Source organism: Delphinapterus leucas, chromosome 1 (genome assembly GCF_059928025.1).
Source record: "Delphinapterus leucas isolate spDelLeu-1000000601 "Yukka" chromosome 1, BTC_Dleu_Yukka2, whole genome shotgun sequence".
NCBI classification, from domain to species: domain Eukaryota; kingdom Metazoa; phylum Chordata; class Mammalia; order Artiodactyla; family Monodontidae; genus Delphinapterus; species Delphinapterus leucas.
This window is the reverse complement of record NC_143129.1, coordinates 158,054,904-158,076,172: the sequence shown is the minus strand read 5'-3', so window position 1 is coordinate 158,076,172 and position 21,269 is coordinate 158,054,904. Positions and strand designations below refer to the sequence as shown.

Here is a 21,269-nt window from a genome sequence, read left to right as displayed (position 1 = left end):
AACTTAGTGAAAATGCCCTAGTTTCATTTTTTAAAAAGCAGCAACAGAATTTCACAAAACTTTGAGGATAGTTTTTTTTCTGCTTATTTATTTTTAGGAAATCCAAGATATAGGTCTTTTCATAGACATTCAGATATATTGAAAGGGCAAAATGACTTTTTATATTGCCTGTTTTCTGGATATGCTTTTTTTTTCTTCTTTTTTTTTAAGGAGTCACATGATGCATTATTGGAATTTGGGAATAATAACCTACAAATACTGGTTCATGTTACCAAGGAGGGGGTGTGGAAAAACCCTGTTCTTCTTAAAATTCTGTCTCAACAGCCAGTAGAAACAGAAGAAGGTAAGCTTAAAACTATACTGACTATTGAAGGAGGATTTAGTTCTAAGAGAATTAAAATTTTTTTCTGTGTTAAAATTTTGTGAATTTCACCTGTGAATCTATAACCAATCGTTCTCTTATCCTTTGAATAGTAAAAACTAACCATTAGCACTTAATGTTTTGCTTAAGGATTCTTCAATATTTATGTAGTGTTTTAAAAGTATCCCTTTATACTTGTTTTTAAATGTTGCATTGACTGACAATGTTTATGCAGAGTTCCTGAGATAGAAATTAATAATCTGCTTCCAGTCCTTGGTATATAGTAGAGCTTTGCTTATAATGATATTTTGTTTACTGGTTACTACAGCTGAGGATTATGAAAAAAATTACTTCTTGTTTTAAATTTATGAAACATTGGAATTTAGTGTTTTTATAGAGATATGCAAAGAAAGAAAATTCTTACAAAGTTGTCAGTTTAAGTCCAGAAGATTTATGGGTTTGAGTTGACATAGTTGACATTTGCATTTTAGACACACAAAATATCTGATTTTATATGTCCAACAATTATGATTTCATTTGCTTTAAGTTAGTGGAAAGTTAAAAAGGATCACATTCTGTTAAGTATGTTTCTGGGATAAGAATGAGTTTCAGAACAGTTTTTATTTACACTTTAGATAGATTTTTAAAAATTTTTATTGTTTTAAATTTATTTTTGGCTGCATTGGATCTTTGTTGCTGCGCGCAGGCTTTCTCTAGTTGCGGTGAGCAGGGGCTACTCTTCTTTACGGTGCATGGGCTTCTCATTGTGGTGGCTTCTCTTGTTGCAGAGCACAGGCTCTAGGCATGCGGGCTTCAGTAGTTGTGGCACGGAGGCTCAGCAGTTGTGGCTCGCGAGCTCTAGAGCACAGGCTCAGTAGTTGTGGTGCACGGGCTTAGTTGCTCCACGGCATGTGGGATCTTCCCGGACCAGGGCTTGAACTCGTGTCCCCTGCATTGGCAGGTGGATTCTTAACCACTGCGCCACCAGGGACATCCCATTTTTTATAGATCTTTAGTTCAGGTCTCAGAACAGGCCTTTTGAATGTTGATATCTTAAAATATTACAGTTAGCTTATTCATTCACCAAGTTTGATCACCTATTGTATACATGCTGTTTGGGTTTTTCTGTATAGTCAGAAGATTGATAATAAGAGTGTTTAGATTTTCTCTTGGTCCCTTTCCTCTGATAATTCTACTGCTTATCAGTTACACGGACAAGAAAAAAAATGAATAAGGAGAATAGCTGTTAAATAGAAAATAGATTGCTATTTATTGTTTTCTGTTGAGGTTCCCAGTAAATGGCATCCTTTTGTAAATATAGGCAGGTGGAGGCTAAATTATTGCCCTTATTATTATTAAAAGTTGTTAGAGGACAGGGCCAAATAGTTGCAAAAGGATCCCAGAATTAGGCAGGTCCCAGTCCAGATAAGGCTCCAGGAGTGAAGAATGCATGACCTTTGTAGATAGGCCCAAGCCCCAGAGGGAGAAGATGGAGTTGCATTAAATGTCCCCAATTTATTTTCCCCAACGTACTAATCAAATATATCCCTCCCACCCCAGGAGTTAACAGTACTCAATTTCTTTTCACATAGAAAAAATCAAGAAATGGGGAGAAGCACTGTTTACCTAATATCCCATGGTATCCTATATATTCAATAAAGATTAAGTTAAGTACCCACTATCTGTAAACTCTGAATGGGTATAGGTTACCTACATATGTAAGGAATTTTTCTGAGAACCACAGTATAAGTGGTGGGCAGCCTGTTGCCTGCTTACTTCTGCAACTGGCCCTTACTAACTTCAGGTCAGCAGATTTAGAAAGCCTCCTTTATAGCTCCATTGCCCTTGCAGCCCAGATATCAACATATTTGATGCTAGAAAGCAGTGACTATCATTTCATTAATTGCCTTTTTTCAATAACATAGTAATCAGAAGCATAAAAGTACAAAGTGTTTAGCCTCCCAAGTAACTCAATAAATGCTTTTTGGTTTAGTTTTTTGAATTAACAAAAAAAGTGTATAAGAATTTTATTTTTCCTGCCACAAATTCTTGAATTTTGTAACCCCGTCCCCACCAAAAAACAGTTATTACTGAAGTACGTAATAAGTGCCAGTTGTTGACACTTCTGCCTGGCATGATCGGCAGGGAAATGAGCAGGTCCTCCCACCCAGGTGTCAAACACCTTTCTACCTCAGGTCACCCCAGCAGCCTACCACAAAACATAGGGCTGGCAAGACCAAGCCCAGCCCCACTGATGGTTCCTGACTTGAGCCCCAGTGCCCACAAACCACCCCTGGTTCCAATGGTGATGGCAGCAGCCCACAGCGCTAAAGACCTCAGGCCCATCAACCTTGGAGACCCCCCTTCCACTGTACTAGAGTGGTTCCAACTAGAGGAAACCCAGAGCTACCATCTGGTATCTGCCAGTTTTTCCAGCTGACCTGTGCCCTACCCAGCACCCTCCTTCCCCCCCTTAATTCATGACATCAAGGCACTGGCTTTTCCCCATTTTTCTTGAGACTCAGGAGGGCCAAAGCAGCAGCCTTTTGTTCTTTTTTTTCTCTCCCCTACCAAGGGTTGAAGGAAGAGATCCATCCTAATTGTTCAGAGGTACTAACTTCCTCCCCTAAATCAAGCTGAGAAGGAACCAGCCAGCTCTTACTTCTTCCTGGTGGTTTTTCTTTCCCACCCCAGTTCATTTTTTCCCTTCTACCACCTACCTCTGAAGCCATTTTATGAATTGTCATGTACCACCTGAGCCTTCAGTAAAAACAAAAACACTCTCTTCTGTTAAAAAAGAAAACAAAATTTTTAGCTGGACCTTAAATGTTACCATTTTTTACATGTTGAAGCATATATGAGGTAAACTGTCATGATGTTTGCACCTTACTTTTAAGTGGCTGAGAAAAAGAAAAGCTAGATAAAGAAATATGGCAAAACAGTTCAATTGTTGAACCTAGATGGAGGAGAGGGTATATGATTAAACATTTTTTTTGTATTAAAATGTTTAGAAAAAATAATATACAGAAGGGATCACAGTTGGGAGTGAGACATCTTAGTGTACACTTCATTGTGTCATTTTAAATATTGAAATGTATGGATGGATTTCATTTTTAAAAATACAGTTAAGTATTGATTTTAACATAACTTAAAATGATTTTTAAAATGCAAGTCTGATCTGTGTGTTAAAAATTGATATAATGGTTTAACTGTGGCTGTAATATGTTGAGTAAAATAGTTTTACCTCATAGAAATAATAGCTACGATTTATAGATTGCCTGCTATGTTATGGGCACAGTATTAGTGCTTTCTATCTCCTGTAATCCATTAAACAGGCAAGAGATTACACATGCCCAAGGCCGTGTAGTTAAAACTGTGGAGGCAGGATCTGGGCCCAGATGAGGAGATATCTAAAAGTTTTTGATTGATTAAAGTGATAACCATTGGTTGCTAAATACATGGTTTTATTAAACATCTGTAATATATAAAGCATTGTGCTTAGCGCTGTAGGGAATACAAAAGTTAACAAGGCATGGTATTTGTACACAAATTGCTGACAGTGTAATAAGGGGGATATCAGGGACAAATAATAGCAAGTAGTATTGAGCATTTACTCTGCCTGGCCCTGTGCTTCGTGTCTTACTTGCATTCCGGTATTTCATTTATGATTCTTTCATCTCTTTGGGGTAGATATTACTAACCTTTTCATAGATGAAGAAACTTGAGGCTCAGATAGGTCTACTAATTTCCAAGGGCTTCACAGCTAGTATATGTGAGAGTCATGATTCAGCCTCAGTTTTGTGATTCCACAACCTGAGATCTTAACCTTCATACACTCTAATCATTTATTATTGTACTTAAAGAGAAAACTAAGTGTGGCAAAAGAAGTAAAATGCGGTGGGAATTTAGAAGGGAGTGGCTTGTATAGATAACGTGCCTGTTTTCAGGTGTGAGATTTGTGAAAATGCATACAAGTTGGTAGAGCAGATAAATAGAGCATAATCTGATATTAGGCAGCTTAGGATGTAGGGGACAGATGTGGCAGGAAATAATATGGAGGAACTAGGTTGGAGAGAATTTTAAAAAGAATTGCTAGGACACAGTAACTAAGTTGATTTCCTTAGGAAAGGAGTTGGCAAGGAAGGATAATGCCAAAATTTCATTTCTTTATGATTGAGAGAATACCATTACTGAAAATAGAAGTAAGGAACAAGGAGCTATTTGAGATATGATTGTGAGTTCATTTTGTGGGATTTAGTGCTTGTGGGACTAAAATAGAGAAAAGTCCAAATGCAAATGATCTATTTTCTGTCCATGCCTTTTGACCTTGACTGTGTATTAGAGTATCTATGGAATTTAAAACCAAAACACACACACACCCCCAAGGTCCAGGCACTACCTGCTAAATCAAAATCTCCAGGGTTGGAGGTCTGGAATACAGACCTTTTTGAAGTGCCACAGGGAACAGGCACCTTCCACCTATAAGTGCTGGGAGTGTAAATTGGTACAATCTCTGGAGATTAATTTGGCAGTAATTTCACTTCTAGGAATTTTTGCTATAGATACAGTCGTGCATGTGTGAAATGGCCTTTGTACAGGACTGTAGATTGTAGCATTATTGACAGTTGTCAAAGATTGGAAACAACTTGCAAGTGTATCAGGAGGGGATTGGTTAAATTAATTATACCCCTACAGTGGAACAATACTTATTTGTTAAAAGTATTGAGGTAGCTCTCAATGTACAGTGATGTGATAGAATGACCTGTATGATATAGTAAGTGGGAAAAGAAATATGTCTTCTGTACTAAGAATGTTTCTGGAAGGATAAACAAAAAATTGGAAATGATTATTGTTTCTTGGGGAGAGAGACTAGGGGACTGGAGTCAGAGTAGGAGGGAGACAACTTTAACTGTATACCTTTTGGTGTGCCTTTTGAATTTTGTGTCGTTTGCATATATGGTGTTACCCATTTTTTTACAAAAGAGAATTTTTAAATCTCTACAGTTGATTCTGATATGTAATTAAGATTGGGCCAGTGGTCTCTCCCTCCCCTCCCCACCGTCCTGGTGGTTTATCATTAATATTAATGATTTCTATTCCACATGTGGCCTGTAGACCTAGTAGCATGGCTATTACCTGGGAGGCTTATTAGAAAAGCACAGTCTCAGGTCCCATCCCAGACCTACTGAATTAGCATAGGCATTCTACTACAATTCCCCTGGTGGTTCAGAAGGCACTTTTGAGTTTAAGGAACACCGTTTTAGGTGAACCACCTAAAGCAGTTTGTTTGCTTGCCACTCATCTTGACATGTATATTCCCACCTCTGTTCTTTAAATAATACTGTGTAACGATGCCACACACTTGTTAAGTATTTACTATTTGTAAATCGAGGGCTTGTCCAGAACACTGTACAAATCTATGTTCAGGTGCTTAATATTGAGTACTGCTCAGAGCAGCATTTTCCAAAGTGTGTACTGAACCAGGAACGTAGATTTTACGTTGTGCTAATGATATGTGTAAAAGGGTTCTCTGGTCAAATCAGTTTGGGAAACCTTGGGTTAAATAAAAGTGAACAGTTTTCTTCATTGCAGGACTGTTCAGAGATTTGACCAAGGAATCCTTTTTTTTTCTAGGACTATCTCTCAGGTCTTTTGGTCGGTGGAACACACTTTGAGAAATGCCTGGTTTAGAGGAAAGACCACCACTGGCTTTGGAATCCTTGGCAAGTTACCTAATTTCTCTGAGTATTAATTTTCCTAACCTTAAACTGGGGATAACAATACTTGCCTTGGTGGTGGTGTGAAGAATAAATGAGAGGTATATAAAAACAGTCAGCTTAAAGCTTGGTATCTCATAAGTGTACAAGTGGTAGTTGTTAATATTACACAGGATACTTGCCTTTTTGCCTTGTACTTAAGTTTATAGTTCATTTCATTGTTCCTTACTATCCTTATAAGAAAGTGAGGGAGGAGAAGGTGAAAGAATGAATTTTGATGAAATGTTAGTAGTAGCTTTTTTAAAAGGTATGGTGTTCAAAATAAAACTACTAAGTAATGTGGGAATAATTAGCAACATTAATTTATTTTGCTCTTTGCTCTGTTAGATGAGTACTGAGATCAGAATAAACTTCCAGTTATATCAGCTGACTTTTTGTCCACTAAAAACAAGCAACAACAGAAGATATCAAACTTTCATCTTTACAACCTTGACATGTTAATGTGGTATGTTATCAAACTGTTTTATTTTTCCTTTTTTCTAGTCAATAAATTGATTGCACAAGAAGGACCTTTCTTTCTGCAAATGCGAATAAAACATTTGTTGAAATCTAACTGCATCCCCCAGGCTACTGCTTTATCAAAACTATGTGCAGAATCTAAAGAAATTTCAAATGTGTCATCTTTTCAGCAAGCCTATATGACGTGCTTATGTTCCATTCTTCCTAATGAAGATGCTATTAAGGAGGTAAGTAAAGCAAATAACTGCTGTTGTCATTCACACTATGAATTTAATAGATTTTAATAATTGTTGTATGCCAGGCTGAAAGTCCCAAGACTCATTTTTTTTCAGGCTATGAAAAGTACCATTTTAATTGTATATTTAACTGTTCAACAGATTGGATATAAAGTTATGTCTTGTAGGTGGATTTGAAAAGTAGATAATTAAAGAATATGCAGATGAATGTTTATATATTTGGGTGATGGTTTGCTTTGAAATCTTTAAATATGAAAGTTGCTTTTTCTTCTTAAACTAATGATTTCTCTCTGGGAAATGTGGAAATTATTAATACTGGTGTCAAGAGATAAACTAAAGAGAATGGCAGTTAACTTTATTTAAGTTAGTTTATATATTTAACTCTGTAAGCAGAAAGGTGTAGGACTTTAGAAGCCATGAATACATTTTGAACAATGATTAAGCAGACAAACAGGGTTGTTTTTTTTTAACCTGAATCATTGTTTTCCTTAGAAAAGTTGGAATTAGTTTTCTCTAAGAGTTTTTGATAAATTATACAGAGAAAATGAGGAATTCCAAGGCTATATTCCATCATCTACCTTTAATTCTCTTACCTGCCATTCAGGTCTTACATATAGATTCTCATTTTACCTTTACACTGAACTTTCTTATTAAATGTAGGAATCCCAAGGATCTGGTTCTATGCTATAGTAATTCTTAACCTTTTATGACAATTTCAGCTGTAAATATCTTACTCTCCAAATGAAACTCTCCACCTTTCCACTTCACTCCCTTTAATATTCAGACTCCACCAGGACCAACAGTCTATCAGTCTGATCAGCTTTTCACTCTCCTTGCTCTGCTTTTCCATCGTCAATCATTATTAGCACTCCTTTGCATACACCCTCGATTCCTCTGCTGGTCTCTCCCTTAATTGTACTTCTTTGACTAACCTGTATCCTCATTATCCCTTCATCTCCACCTGTTTTGTATCTTTACCTGCACCAGTGGGGCCAAACTTAGGTGGAGAATAACCTGGCAACTGATTTTACTTTAATTCAGTCACACTGTGTTTCTTGAGTTCATTCACTCTCCTACTCCCTTAGATTACTATTTCGTGCTTTTTCCTTTTTCTTTAAACCTATACTACAATACCTTCTGTCCCATCTCTGTCTCCACTGATGAACTTTCTTCCTGTTTCTCTGAGGAAACTGGGACAGTTGGAAGAGAATTTCCATGACATCTATTCACCTACCTGCATTTATTGCATTTACACCTTCTCTTCTGTTACTAAGGATAAACTATATCTGTTTTCCCCTGCTAAGGCCAACAATCCCCTTGACTTCAGTATCAGATCCCGTCTGCGCTTGCCCCCTCAAGTATAGTGCTGCAGCAGTTTTCCCTTTCTCTACTGCATTTATCAATTTCCCCCTCTGCTGTCACTATCTCATCAGCATTTATGCTGTTATTTCTTCCATTTTTAAAAGAGAAAGACTTCTTCTTCCAGCTACCACCCCATTTCTCTCCTGCCCTTTCAGTGTAATTTCTTGAACCATCGTCTGAATTTACTGTTTAACATTTTTCTCCTTGAACGTATTCTAATATGGCATTGACTTGTGCCAGCCCACCACAGCACTAAATCCACCTGCAAAAGTAGTTCTAAGAGGGAGGTTTATGACATCCTCAGGAAACAAGAAAAATCTCAAATAAACAACCTAACCTTACACCTAAAGGAACTAAAACAAAAACCAACAAAACCCAAAGTTAGTAGTAGGGAAGAAATTGTAAAGAATCAGAGGAGAAATAAATGAGGGACTTCCTTGGTGGCATAGTAGTTAAGAATCTGCCTTCCAATGCAGGGGATGCAGGTTTGATCCCTGGTCAGGGATCTAGATCCCACATGCATGCCGCAACTAAGAGTTCATGTGCTGCAGCTAAGAAGCCCACGAGCTGAAACTGAGGAGCCCACTTGCAGCAACTAAGACCTGGCACAACCAAAATAAAAATAAATAAATAAATGAAATGGAGATAAAAAAACAATAGAAAAGATCAGTGAAACTTTCAATGAGCTGGTTCTTTGGAAAAAAAAAAACAAAATTGATAACTTTTAGCTAGACTCATCAAGAAAAAAAGAGGGCCCAAATCAATAAATTCAGATATGGAAAAGAAGTCACAACTGATACCAGAGAAATACAAAAGATCATAAAAAATTACTACAGACAGGTATATGCCAATAAAATGGACAACCTGGAAAAAATGGACAAATTCCTAGAAATTTACCATCTCCCAAGACTGAACCAGGAAGAAATAGAAAACATGAACAGAGTAATTACCAGTAATGAAATTGAATCAGTAATTTTAAAAACTCCTAACAAACAAAAGTCCAGGACCAGATGGCTTCACAGTTGAATTTACCAAACATTTAGAAAAGAGTTAACACCTATCCTTCTCAAACTGTTCCAAAAACTTGTAGAGGAAAGAATACTTCAAACTCATTACACGAGGCCAGCATCACCCTGATACTAAAATCAGATAAAGACAGCACAAAAAAAGAAAATTACAGGCTAATACCACTGATGAACATACATGTAAAAATTCCCAACAAAACATTAGCAAACTGAATTCAACAATACATTAAAAGTATCATGCACCATGATCAAGTGGGATTTATCCCAGGGATGCACGTATGGTTCAGTATTCACAAATCAATCAGTGTGACACACCACATTAAATTGAAGAATAAAAATTATATGTTTATCTTAATTGATGCAGAAAAGGCTTTTGGCAGAATTCAACATCCATGTATGATAAAAACTCTAAAAAAGTGTGTATAGAGGGAACATACCTCAACATAACAAGGGCCATATCTGACAAGCCCACAGCTAACATCATACTCAGTGGTGGAAAGCTGAAAGCATTTCCTCTAAGATCACGAACGAGACAAGGATGTTCGCTCTCACCACTTTTATTCAACATAGTATTGGAAGTCCTAGCCAAGGCAGTCAGACAAGAAAAAGAAATAAAAAGAATCCAAATTGGAAAGGAAGTAGTAAAACTGTCACTGTTTGCTGATGACATGATATTATATGTAGAAAATCCTAAAGACACCACCAAAAAACTAGAAGAGCTCATCAATGAGTTTGGTAAAGTTGCAGGATACAAAATCTGTTGCACTTCTATACACTAACGTGAACTATCAGAGAAATTAAGAAAACAGTCCCATTTACAATTGCATCAAAAAGAGTAAAGTACCTAGGAATAAATCTAACTATGGAAGAAAATACCTGTACTCCAAAAACTGTAAGATACCAGTGAAAGAAATTGAAGATGACACAAACAGGGGGAAAGATATACTGTGTTCATGGTTTGGAAGAATTAATATTGTTAAAGTGACCATACCCAAGGCAATCTACAGATAAAGTGCAAACCCTATCAAATGCCAGTGGCACTTTTCATAGGACTAGAACAAAGAATTCTAACATTTGTATGGAAACATGAAAGATCCCGAGTAGCCAAACCAATCTTGAGAAAGAAGAACAAAGCTGGAGGTATCATGTTCCCTGACTTCAGATTATACTACAAAGCCACAGTAATCGAAACAGTGTGGTACTGGCACAAAAAAAGACATCTAAATCAATGGAGCAGAATAGGGAGCCCAGAAATTAACCCACACTTATATGGTCAATTAATCTATGACAAAGGAGGCAAAAATATACAGTGGAGAAAAGGCAGCCTCTTCAGTAAATGATGTTGTGGCGCATGGGCTTAGTTGCTCCATGGCATGTGGGATCTTCCCAGACCAGGACTCGAACCCATGTCCCCTGCATTGGCAGTGGATTCTTAACCACTGCGCCACCAGGGAAGCCCCATCAGGGAACTTTGAATCGAAACTACAATGAGGTATAACCTCACACCTGTCAGAATGGCTGTTATCAAAAAGACAACAAATAACAAGTGTTGGCGAGGATGTGGAGAAAAGGGAATGGTGGTGGGAATGTAAATTGGCACAGCCACTATGGAGTCAGTGTGGAGGTTCCTCAAAAAACTAAAAATAGAACTACCATACGATCCAGCAGTTCTACTCCTGGGTATTTATCTGAAGAAAACCAAAACACTTATTAGAAAAGATATATGCACCTCTATGTTCATAGCAGCATTATTTACAGTAGCCAAGATGTGAAGCAGCCTAAGTTGATGAATGGGTAAAGAAGATGTGAGATATATATATATATATATCTCACATTGTGTGTGTATACATATACATATACATATATGCAATGGAATATTACTCAGCCATAAAAAGGAATGAAATCTTGCCTTTTGCACCATGGATGGACCTAGAGGGTATTATGCTAAGTGAAATAAATCAGACAGAGAAAGACAAATACTGTATGATTTCATTTATATGTGAAGTCTAAATAAACAAAACAAGTGAATAAACTTAAAATAGAAACAGAGTTCTAGATGCAGAGAACAAACAGGTGTTTGCCAGAGGAGAGTGGGCAGGGAGGAGGAAAGAAATAGATGGGTGAGATTAAGAGGTACAAACTTCCAGTTGCAAAATACATGAGTCATGTGTATGAAATACATAGTATGGGGAATATAGTCAATAACTATGTAATATCTTTGTATAGTGACATAGCATAACTAGACTTATTGTGGTGATCAGTTTGAAATGTATAGAAACATTGAATCACTGTGTTGTGAAACAGGAACTAACATACTGTTGTAGGTCAATTATACTTCAAAAGCAAACAATGTCATAGAAAAAGAGATCAGATTTGTGGTTACCAGAGGTGAGGAGTGGAGTGAAGGGGAGTTGGATGAAAGCAGTCAGAAAGTACAAACTTCTAGTTAATAAGTAAGTACCGGGATTGTAATGTACAACATGATAAATATAGTTAACACTGCTCTGTGTTACATATGAAAGTTGTTAAAAGAGTCAAGCCTAAGAGTTCCCATCACAAGAAAAAAGTTTTTTTTCTATCTCTTTAATTTTGTGTCTGTACTAGATGATGGATGCTCACTAAACTTATTGTGATAATGGCCTCAAGATGTATGTAAGTCAAATCATTATGCTGTACACCTTAAACTTATACTGTGCTGTATGTCAATATTATCTCAATACAACTGGAAGAAAAAAATCCAACGATGACTTCCGAGTTTTCACCTTACTCCATCTGACTTATTAACTCTGTCTTTTAAACTTTTAACAGATTTTTCCACTTGGCTTCTAGGGTACTATACTCTGTTGGTTTTCTATCTACCTGGCTGATTGATCTTTCTCATTTCTACTTGCTCTTCCTCCTCCTCCCTCTGATGATTGAATGTTATATTACTCTAGGACTCTTTTTGTGTCCTCTCTTTTCTATTTACACGTATTCCCTTGGTGATCTCATTTAGGCTCACGGTCTTAAATGCCAATTATGGCCTGAATCCCAGATGTTTTATCTCCAGCTCAGTCCTCTCCTCTGAGCTCCAGACTCATATATTCAACTGCCTAATCACCATCTCGACTTGCATGGCTAATGGCATCTTAAACTTAACATGTCCATAACTAAGCTCCTGATATTCCTGGTATTAGGGCTTTGTTTTGTTTTTATGAGCTTTCCTCTAAATGAAGTCAATTGTAAAACAACTATATTCCAATAAAAATTAATTTTAAAAAAAGACAGTAGTTAAGAAATAAAAATTAATATAAGAATAAATATAAATGAAGTCAGTTGCCTTCCAACTATATTCTCATTGTTGGAGGGGGAGGAGGTGGGTAGAGAATAACCAGCTACCACTTTTTTGAGCTTTTACCATGTATTAGGCACTATGCTAAATGCTATGTATACACTGTCACATTTAGTTCTCACAACTCTTAGGTAGCTCCATTTTGGTAAGGAAGTGAGGCTCAGATTAAGTAATATGTTCATGGTCATAAAACTTAAAGTAGGTAAGCTGAGATTCAAACCTGAGTTTGGTGTACTAGCACTAATATTATATTAAAGATATAGGATGAGAAATACTATTCTCGGTGGTGTATACCTAAGTGTCTGTATGTCACATGCTGTCTTAGGCATTGGAGATACAAAGCTGAATCTAGAAGCCTTTGAACTGGTGTACTTGCTTTCACTCTTGCCTTCTACATTTTATTTTTCCCCAAAGTAGCCAGAATAATCTCTAAAACTTAAATCAGGCCATGTCACTTCCTTGATCAGAACCACTCAATAGCTTTCTGTCTTTCTCAGAATAAATCCAGAAGTCTTTATATTCTGTGTGCCGTGGCCCCTGGCTACTTGTCTAACCATCTCTGACTATATCACTTCTGTTTTTTTTTTTTTTTTGGCGGTATGCGGGCCTCTCACTGTTGCGGCCTCTCCCATTGTGGAGCACAGGCTCTGGACGCGCAGGCTCAGCGGCCATGGCTCACGGGCCCAGCCGCTCCACGGCATGTGGGATCTTCCCGGACCGGGGCACGAACCCATGTCACCTGCATCAGCAGGCAGACTCTCAGCCACTGCACCACCGGGGAAGCCCTCTGACTATATCTTGTACAGCTTAATGCTCACTCCTCTCCAGCCCTCTTGTCTCTACTGTTTTTTGAACAAGCCAAACATATTCCTACCTTAGAGTTTTGCGTTAGATCACTCCCTGGAATGCCCTGCCACAAGATAGTTTGGATAGCTCATTCCCTTACATCATTCACAACTCTCCTTAATATTGCCATATCAGAGAGTCCTTCCTCACTGTCCCACCTAAAATAATACCCTATCTCCTCCTACGCAGCCTTGTTTTTCTTTAATAAATATCTCCTGTCAATTATTATAAATATATACAAATCCATCTAAAATGGCCCCCGTCACTCTCTGCCCCCTTACCTACCTGTTTTTATTTATAGTACATACTACTATTTCTGGACATAATATTTGCTTATTCTCTGTTTCCTCCCACTAGATTGAAAACATTGTAAGGACAGGGACATAAGTTTGTCCATTGCTGTATCTCTACATCCTAGACAAATACGTAGCCACATAGTAGGGACTAAATATAAGCCTGTAAATTTATTTGTTTGCAATATTGGGAAGGGTAAGGAGATGGGAGACTGCTTACCTCTAATAACAGCTGCAATGTCATGTGTTTGGGAAGCTTAATCAGAATAAGATGGAGTAATGGTTATTCTCAGCACCTGATATATGCCAAAAGAATTCAGGAGAAGCAAAAATGCTAGACCTTGGATTTGATTCCTCTCTCTCTCAACCTTTGTTTATTTAAAACCTGTTTTGTTTTTAGCATTGTATTAAGCATTGGCAAATACATAAGGGTGTACATGGCCTAGTTTGGTTGCCAGAAACAGTAAGAGGAAGATAAGTACTAAGCCATACGATAGTGCCTCTGAATTCTGTAGAAGTGTAGAGGTAGAGAATATCTTTGTGGACTGGCGTATAAGGCTTTATAAAAATTGATCCTTGAGTTGGACCTTGAAATAATGGTGGGGTTTGGGTGGGTAGAAAGAATGGTTTGGGGATAACTGACTGTGGTAGTAAAGGCACAGAAATGAATATGCACTTTGTAGGGAACCACTAGGGAACACCTTGCCTGGGGCAGAGAGTGGATGTTTAGGTCTTGTGAGAAATAAGACCTGTTGCATAGGGAAAAGTAAGGCCTTGGAAACTCCACTGCATTTGAACTTAGATTCAATGCAGTAGAAATCAGGAAGGTTTTGAAGATAGGAAGTGAAATGACTGAAAGAGTGTTTTAGGAAGCATAGACAGAAAGAGTATATATTAGATTTAGGAAAAGAGATTGGAGTTAGCAAGAGGAGAAAGGATGGGACTTGCTGACAGGACAAAAATAAGGGATAATGTGCAGAGATCCCTTTAAGAGACTCCATAAGACCTGGGAGACTGGAAGAATGGGGGTGCTCTGCTACTGACAAGAATGGCAAAGAAGAGGGGGGTATGGGAGAACAGGGAGGATATGGGATGCTTTGTACAGGATCTTTCCTGGTTTATTAATGACAAATCAAGAAAACAGGATTTCTTCCTGAAGTTATAGAATTAATTCCTTTCAACAAATTTGTGGAGAATGCAAGGAACTGGGTTATTGGAAATGTGATCTGATTTACTGTGGTCTGTGGATCAAATCCACCCAGCTACTTGTTTTCGTGAATAAAGTTCTACTGGAACACAGTCACGCCTATTTGTTTATTGTTTATGACTGGTCTTGCTCTACTATGGCGGAGCTGAATAGCTGTAACCAAGACCATCGCAAAGCTGAAAATATTTTCTGTCTGGGTGTTTACAAAAAATGTTTGCTGACCTTTGCTATGCAAGATTCAGATTTCCTAGTGTATTAAAACCATTAAATATCATTTAGTCTAACCTTCCATGATTTACCAATGGTGAGACTGAGGCCAAGAGGTAATGTTTCCAAGGCCCTACCTTCATTAAGCTAATTATTAAGTCCAAGCCCATGCTAGAACACAGATCTCCTGGCTCCCTGGCCAGCTCTCTTTACACTGTACAGCTTACTTCTAGTTGGTAAACACTGATGAGTCATGTTCTAACAGGAAACATTTTGGTGGTATTTTCATTCCATTCATAGTTATACATTTATGTATAGGTGCAACTTAAAATATTTTTATAATGATTGGGATTCATTTGTTAAATATGTCAATGTGACAACATTGGGCACACATCATAAAATTATTTTGAAAGGAACACCGGTACCATCATAATTAGTTTCTTATCCAGCGATGCTTTCTTTTGCAAGTGAGAGCAGAATTAAAGAAATCTTTAAAAATTTGCTTTGGGAAAGGACCAGTGAATCACTAAATGTTCATTAATTGGAGTTTAAAATCAGCACATGTTCTAAGGCAGCAAAGATATACACAACATTTGCCATCTACTTCAGCTGAGTTCAGGAGAAGAGTCAAATTAACTTGAGTAACAACTGGGAATAAAAGTACTTATATTTTGGCACCTGTGGGTATCACAATAATGGGTGTGTGTAATAGGAAACCTCTGCTGGGGAAGATTTAGCCAAACACGTACAATTAAGATTAATTGATGGGGTCAGCTTGAAAGCCAGAATTCAGAACCCCAAATTTAGAACTCCATGGAATCCTCAAGTTCTAGGTTGTAAATACCTTATTTAGAATTGGATGAGATGACACTGTTATTCACTTTACATATGAAAGGATTTTTTAAAAAATATTTATTTATTCATTCATTTGGCTGCACCAGGTCTTAGCCGTGGCACAGGTGATCTTTGTTGCCGCGCGAGGGATCTTTATTGTGGTGTGTGGGATCCCCAGGTGCAGTGTGCCAGCTCCTAGTTGCGGCATGCAGGATCTAGTTCCCAGACCAGGGATCGATCCCGGGCCCCCTGCATTGGGAGTGTGGAGTCTTTAACCACTGACCGCCAGAGAAGTCCCTACATATGAAAGGATTTTAAGGAAAGTTACAGACTTGGCCATGGCCTAGTGTCGCAAGTGGATGTTTCCTATGTGTATATTTTTTATTACTGAAAGAGGAAATCTTTGCAAAGGTCAAGTTTCCCACATATAGTATAAAGGATAATGATGTTTTAAATATGAAGCACTTCTATTATTATGAAGAGCAAGAAATCTGTCTGCAGAGTTCTTGGCACAGATAAAGAAGTGGTTCATTTCAGTCTTGATCCCTGAATGAACTGCATCTTCAGTGTCTGATGTGGTTACAAGGCTTGCTTCTTCTCTTGATGAGGAAAGGAAAAGACAAACAGGACCAGATTTACTCACCAGTCTAACACTGTTGGGAATTGACACAGTCACTAGGTATATAAATGATAAACAGAGCAAAGACACTTAAACAGGACCCATTAGGAATCCAGTTTGGGAGTAGAAGAAACAGTAAACAACAGCATAGAGATTCCAGATGTACCTTTTTTTTACATTTTTATTTATGTATTTATTTTTGGCTGTGTCAGGTCTTCGTTGCTACGCGTGGGCTTCCTCTAGTTGCGGTGAAAGGGGGCTACTACTGTTTATTGCGGTGCATGGGCTTCTCATTGCAGTGGCTTCTCTTGTTGCAGAGCAAGGGCTCTAGGCCTGCAGGCTTCAGTAGTTGTGGTGCACAGGCTTAGTTGCTCCGCGGCATGCGGGATCTTACCAGACCAGAGCTCAAACCCGTGTCCCCTGCATTGGCAGGCGGATTCTTAATCAATGCACCACCAGGGAAGTCCCCAGATGTACCTTAAATAAGAACATTAAGATGGATCCTGAACAAGGAATAATAAAGTGTATAATTAAAATGAAAATCGATAATATTACTTTATGTATCCTTATGGTCATATGGTGAATGAGATGTACTTTCAGAAAATACACTAAAGGTAGAAGCCTTTATGAAGAAGTGGAAGATTTGCCTATTTAAATATTTTATCTCCGAAAGCGGAGTTCTTTTAAATAGCTTTGAAGAGACATCTTCCTAAAACTTAGTATATATTTGGATCTCATCTCTGCTGTTACTTTCATGGGTTATGTGTGGGTATTTTGGTTGATATATGATTATATTGGAGGGGTCATCATGGAGAGTTAGTCAGACACAGTCATTTTCAAGAATTCAGTAGGACAATTCAGGCTTCTCTCAGATACTCAGAGTCATAGGATTTAACTAGAAGCATCAGTGATCATTTATATCTTTAGGAAACATACAAGTGACCACTCAATAGCATAGTGTTGGTCTGTGGTATTGCTGCAGTTTAAAAGAAACTTGGTTTTTAGAAGCACAACCTTTTTTCCAGGTGATGTCTATGAACCTAACAGGGATGATTCTCTCAAAAGTAGACCCAGGGTTACATGAAATGGAGGCTTGCTAACTGACTCCACCCTTTCTCCTACTCAGGGATGCAAGTGAGAGAAATCTTATTATGTGGATAACTTCCACTTTGATTCCTTTTTGAAAAAACCATTTACCAGCTTGTTTTTTAAAATCCATTATTAGAAACAAATTATTTGCATTATACCCCGGAACTGATCAGGAAAATACTAGATTGAAAACCATAGTTCTAGAGAAAGATAAATGTTAAAATATTCCAGTAATGGCACTGGCCAGAATACTAGTTTACCTTGGTTAGCCTAAGCATGAAGATAACTTAAGAAGACAAATAAGCCATCTCTACCCACCTTCTATTATGCCAGTTGGCTACCTGTCATACCATTGCTGTTTAATTCGCTGACTATTATGAAAGCCTTCTAATTGCATCTGTTCTTGTCCCCAAAATTCATTCTCTGCAATAGCTGAGGTGATCTTTTTTCTTTTTTAAATGAAATTAGGCATTTTATTTTGAGATAATATTAGATTCAGATGTTATTGTAAGAAATAATACAGTCATGCCTTCCAATCATTTAATATATATTCACTGGAGACTGTGTTAGGCACTGGGAATACAGAGGTGAAAAGACACAAAGGAGAGCAACAGCAGACAGTATTCACACAATGTGAGGCTTGGGGAAAGGTCTGTGCTGGAAATTGAGTTCCAAGTTATCAGCATTTGAAACCAGAGAGTGGAGGGCATTAACTTTGTAGAACTCTGGAAATTAACTAAAGGCTTACCATAATCCTGGAAGTTTTATTCAAGAAAAACGCATGAATCTCAGAACAGTGAGCTTGGTGGCATTTTAACTTGCTCTACTTCTCATTTCCCTCTCCCTAGCTTCACAGTAACCTTGAAAACCAGCAGCCTAGCAGCCACCCGAGGAAGCAGAATCGTTTTGGAACTCTGCAAAAGCCCATCCCCACAGAATTGTCACTATTTGACCTACCTGGCGACTTTCTGAAAAGCTGTGTTCTCAGGATTTGTCTTTATTTGACTCAGAGCTCACTCTACCAAAAGTTCTGTCCCGGGGCATTTATCAAAAATAATGATTGGTAATTGTTTAACATGACAGTTGTCTGAGGAGGAATTACCAGTTGGGCTTAACAAGACTGACAAAAAAATTAAAAAGAAAAACTGGGATATAAGATGTCCATAGAGGACTTAGAAAACCTCTGATATATTCCTAGTACTCTGGCAGGTAACACAAATGTATAGTGCTGTATGTCTGCCAAGGAATGACCTGAGAAGGCTCTAATCCCTCACCCCTTGGTTACCTTGAGGCTTCACACAAGTAGGAAATGAAGGGCAGGTTAGAGCTTTAAACTGCCTGCTGAAATACTGAAAGGATTCCCCAACACACACACACAGCTGCTTGGCAAAAGCAGAGAGACTTGCTTGTTCAAGGCATTTAAGCAACATATTCAACATCTTGAATTAAGCTAACCAAGCAGACTGTAGTGGCCACACATGGCAAAGAATACAGGCTTTACAGAATTATTCCAAGAAAGTCACTAAACAAACAGTAACAATAATAAACCCCAAAGAGGTGAAAGATTCTGATTTCCAGAGTTGCCACAATATATTATTTAAAATATCCACTTATCATTATAAAGAAATATGGTAGTCCATACACAGGGAAAAAGGCAGCCAACAGAAACTTAGGATGCCCAGGTGCTGGACTTACTAGAAAAGGAACTTTAAATCAGTTGTTGCAAATACACTCAATTTGTGGTAGTTATGTTCTATATAGTCACTGCAAACACCGCATTAGCTTTTACTGAATCCATTCCTCCTAGGGGAAATACAAAGTTAGGTTCCTGCAAGCCTCTGGTCACATAATTTTTGTCAACTGATCAATACATAACCTTGTTTTATGTGTGCTTCCATTTAAAGATACCTTATTTAATTTATATTATTGATTTATTAACATTGAACTCATAGCCAACAGCAGTGTAACTCATGCCTGCATGAAACTTTTGCCGTACGCAGGCCTCTCACCGTTGTGGCCTCTCTCGTTGCGGAGCACAGGCTCCAGATGCGCGGGCTCAGCGGCCATGGCTCACAGGCCCAGCTGCTGCGCGGCATGTGGGATCTTCCCAGACCGGGGCACGAACCTGTGTCCCCTGCATCAGCAGGTGGACTCCCAATCACTGCGCCACCAGGGAAGCCCCCTGAAACTTATTTAACACATGTATTTTCTCCATAAGGCACATCATAGTCTCTTGCACTTAGGAAATTAGGCAGCACTTTGGCACAACAACTAGGGGCTATTCTAAACAGTGAAATCACCAGTGAAAAATACAAAAACATTAAAGAGTGGCACTAAATAGAACATGTAAAAGATACTTGTTACAGTATGAGAACTGAAACAAAAAGGCAGAGCAACACCTTGTTTGACCTTAGCTGGGAACATGCTCAAGAGAGGATTCAAATTTTTTGCCATTATATGCATATTCGTGAATGACTGTGATAGCACTGTGAGTATTGAATTTGGGGGTTAAAAATAAATTTCATCAAGTAGGCTAATTTATAAGTACAGAATCTGCAAATAATGAAGATTAACTCTATATTCAAAGAACTAAAGCAACTAAAGAAAAGTATGAGAAAAATGTCTCAAGACGTAGACAATAGCAGTAAAGAAATAGAAAAAAAGAACCAGATAGAGACTGCGGAGTGAAAAAGTACAATGATTGAAATTAATTCACTGAAGAGGCTCAACATCAGATTTGAATTAGCAGAAGAAGGAATTAGCAAACTTAAAGAAGTCGATCGAGATTACTCAATCTGAGGAACAGAAGAGCCCCAAAATACATGAGCTGGCAGCAATTGAAGGGGGAAATAGACAATTCAGATATAATAGTTGGAGACTTTAATACCCCACTTTCAGTAGTGGATAAACCAACTAGACAACAAGGAAATGGAAGGCTTGAGCAGTACTATAAACCAACTAGACCTAGCAGACATTTATAGAATATCCAAAAGCAGCAGAATATACATTCTTCTCACATGCACATGGATCGTTCTCCAGGATAGACATATGTTAGGCCATAAAACAAACTTTGATAAATTTAAAAGGATTGAAATCATACAAAGTATGTCTTTTGGCCACAGTGGAATGAAATTAGAAATCAGCAGAAGGAAATTTGGGAAAGTCACAGATAAACAACACCTCAAAATAAGCAATTGATCAAAGAAAAAAAAAGGGGAAGTTAGAAAACACATTGGGATGAATGATGAAAACACAACATGTTGGAATTTATCGGATGCAACTAAAGCAGCACTTAGGGGAAATTTACGGTTGTAAAATGTCAATCTTAAAAAGAGAAGGATCTTGGGAGTTCCCTGGTGGCCTAGTGGTTAAGATTCTGGGCTTTTACTGCTGTGGCCCAGGTTCAATCCTTGGTCGGAGAACTAAGATCCCCCTGCAAGCTGCGCAGTGTGGCCAAAAAAAAAGGTCTCAAATTAATAACTTAACCATCTGCCCTAAAAGACTAGAAAGAAGAGCAAACTAAACCCAAAGCTAGCAGAAGGAAGGAGGTAATAATGATTAGAGTACAAATAAATGAAATAGAGAATACAAAATCAGTAGCAAAAAGTAATAAAAGTTTGTTT

General features: G+C 37.9%; 1 protein-coding gene across 4 annotated transcripts in view; it reads left to right on the top strand.

Annotated features, from left to right (window-relative positions):
• Positions 1 to 21,269, top strand: part of RLF (RLF zinc finger) — a 79,844-nt gene that overhangs the window by 36,352 nt on the left and 22,223 nt on the right. For 2 of the 4 annotated variants that reach the window (XM_022575376.2, XM_089895385.1), the window contains exons 4-5: positions 211 to 343; positions 6,622 to 6,824. In XM_022575376.2, the coding sequence (XP_022431084.1) occupies positions 211 to 343; positions 6,622 to 6,824 (336 nt within the window). Of the gene's footprint in view, positions 1 to 210; positions 344 to 5,995; positions 6,085 to 6,465; positions 6,825 to 21,269 lie in introns of those variants that run through there. The other 2 variants (XM_089895390.1, XM_089895388.1) reach the window with 2 other exon arrangements.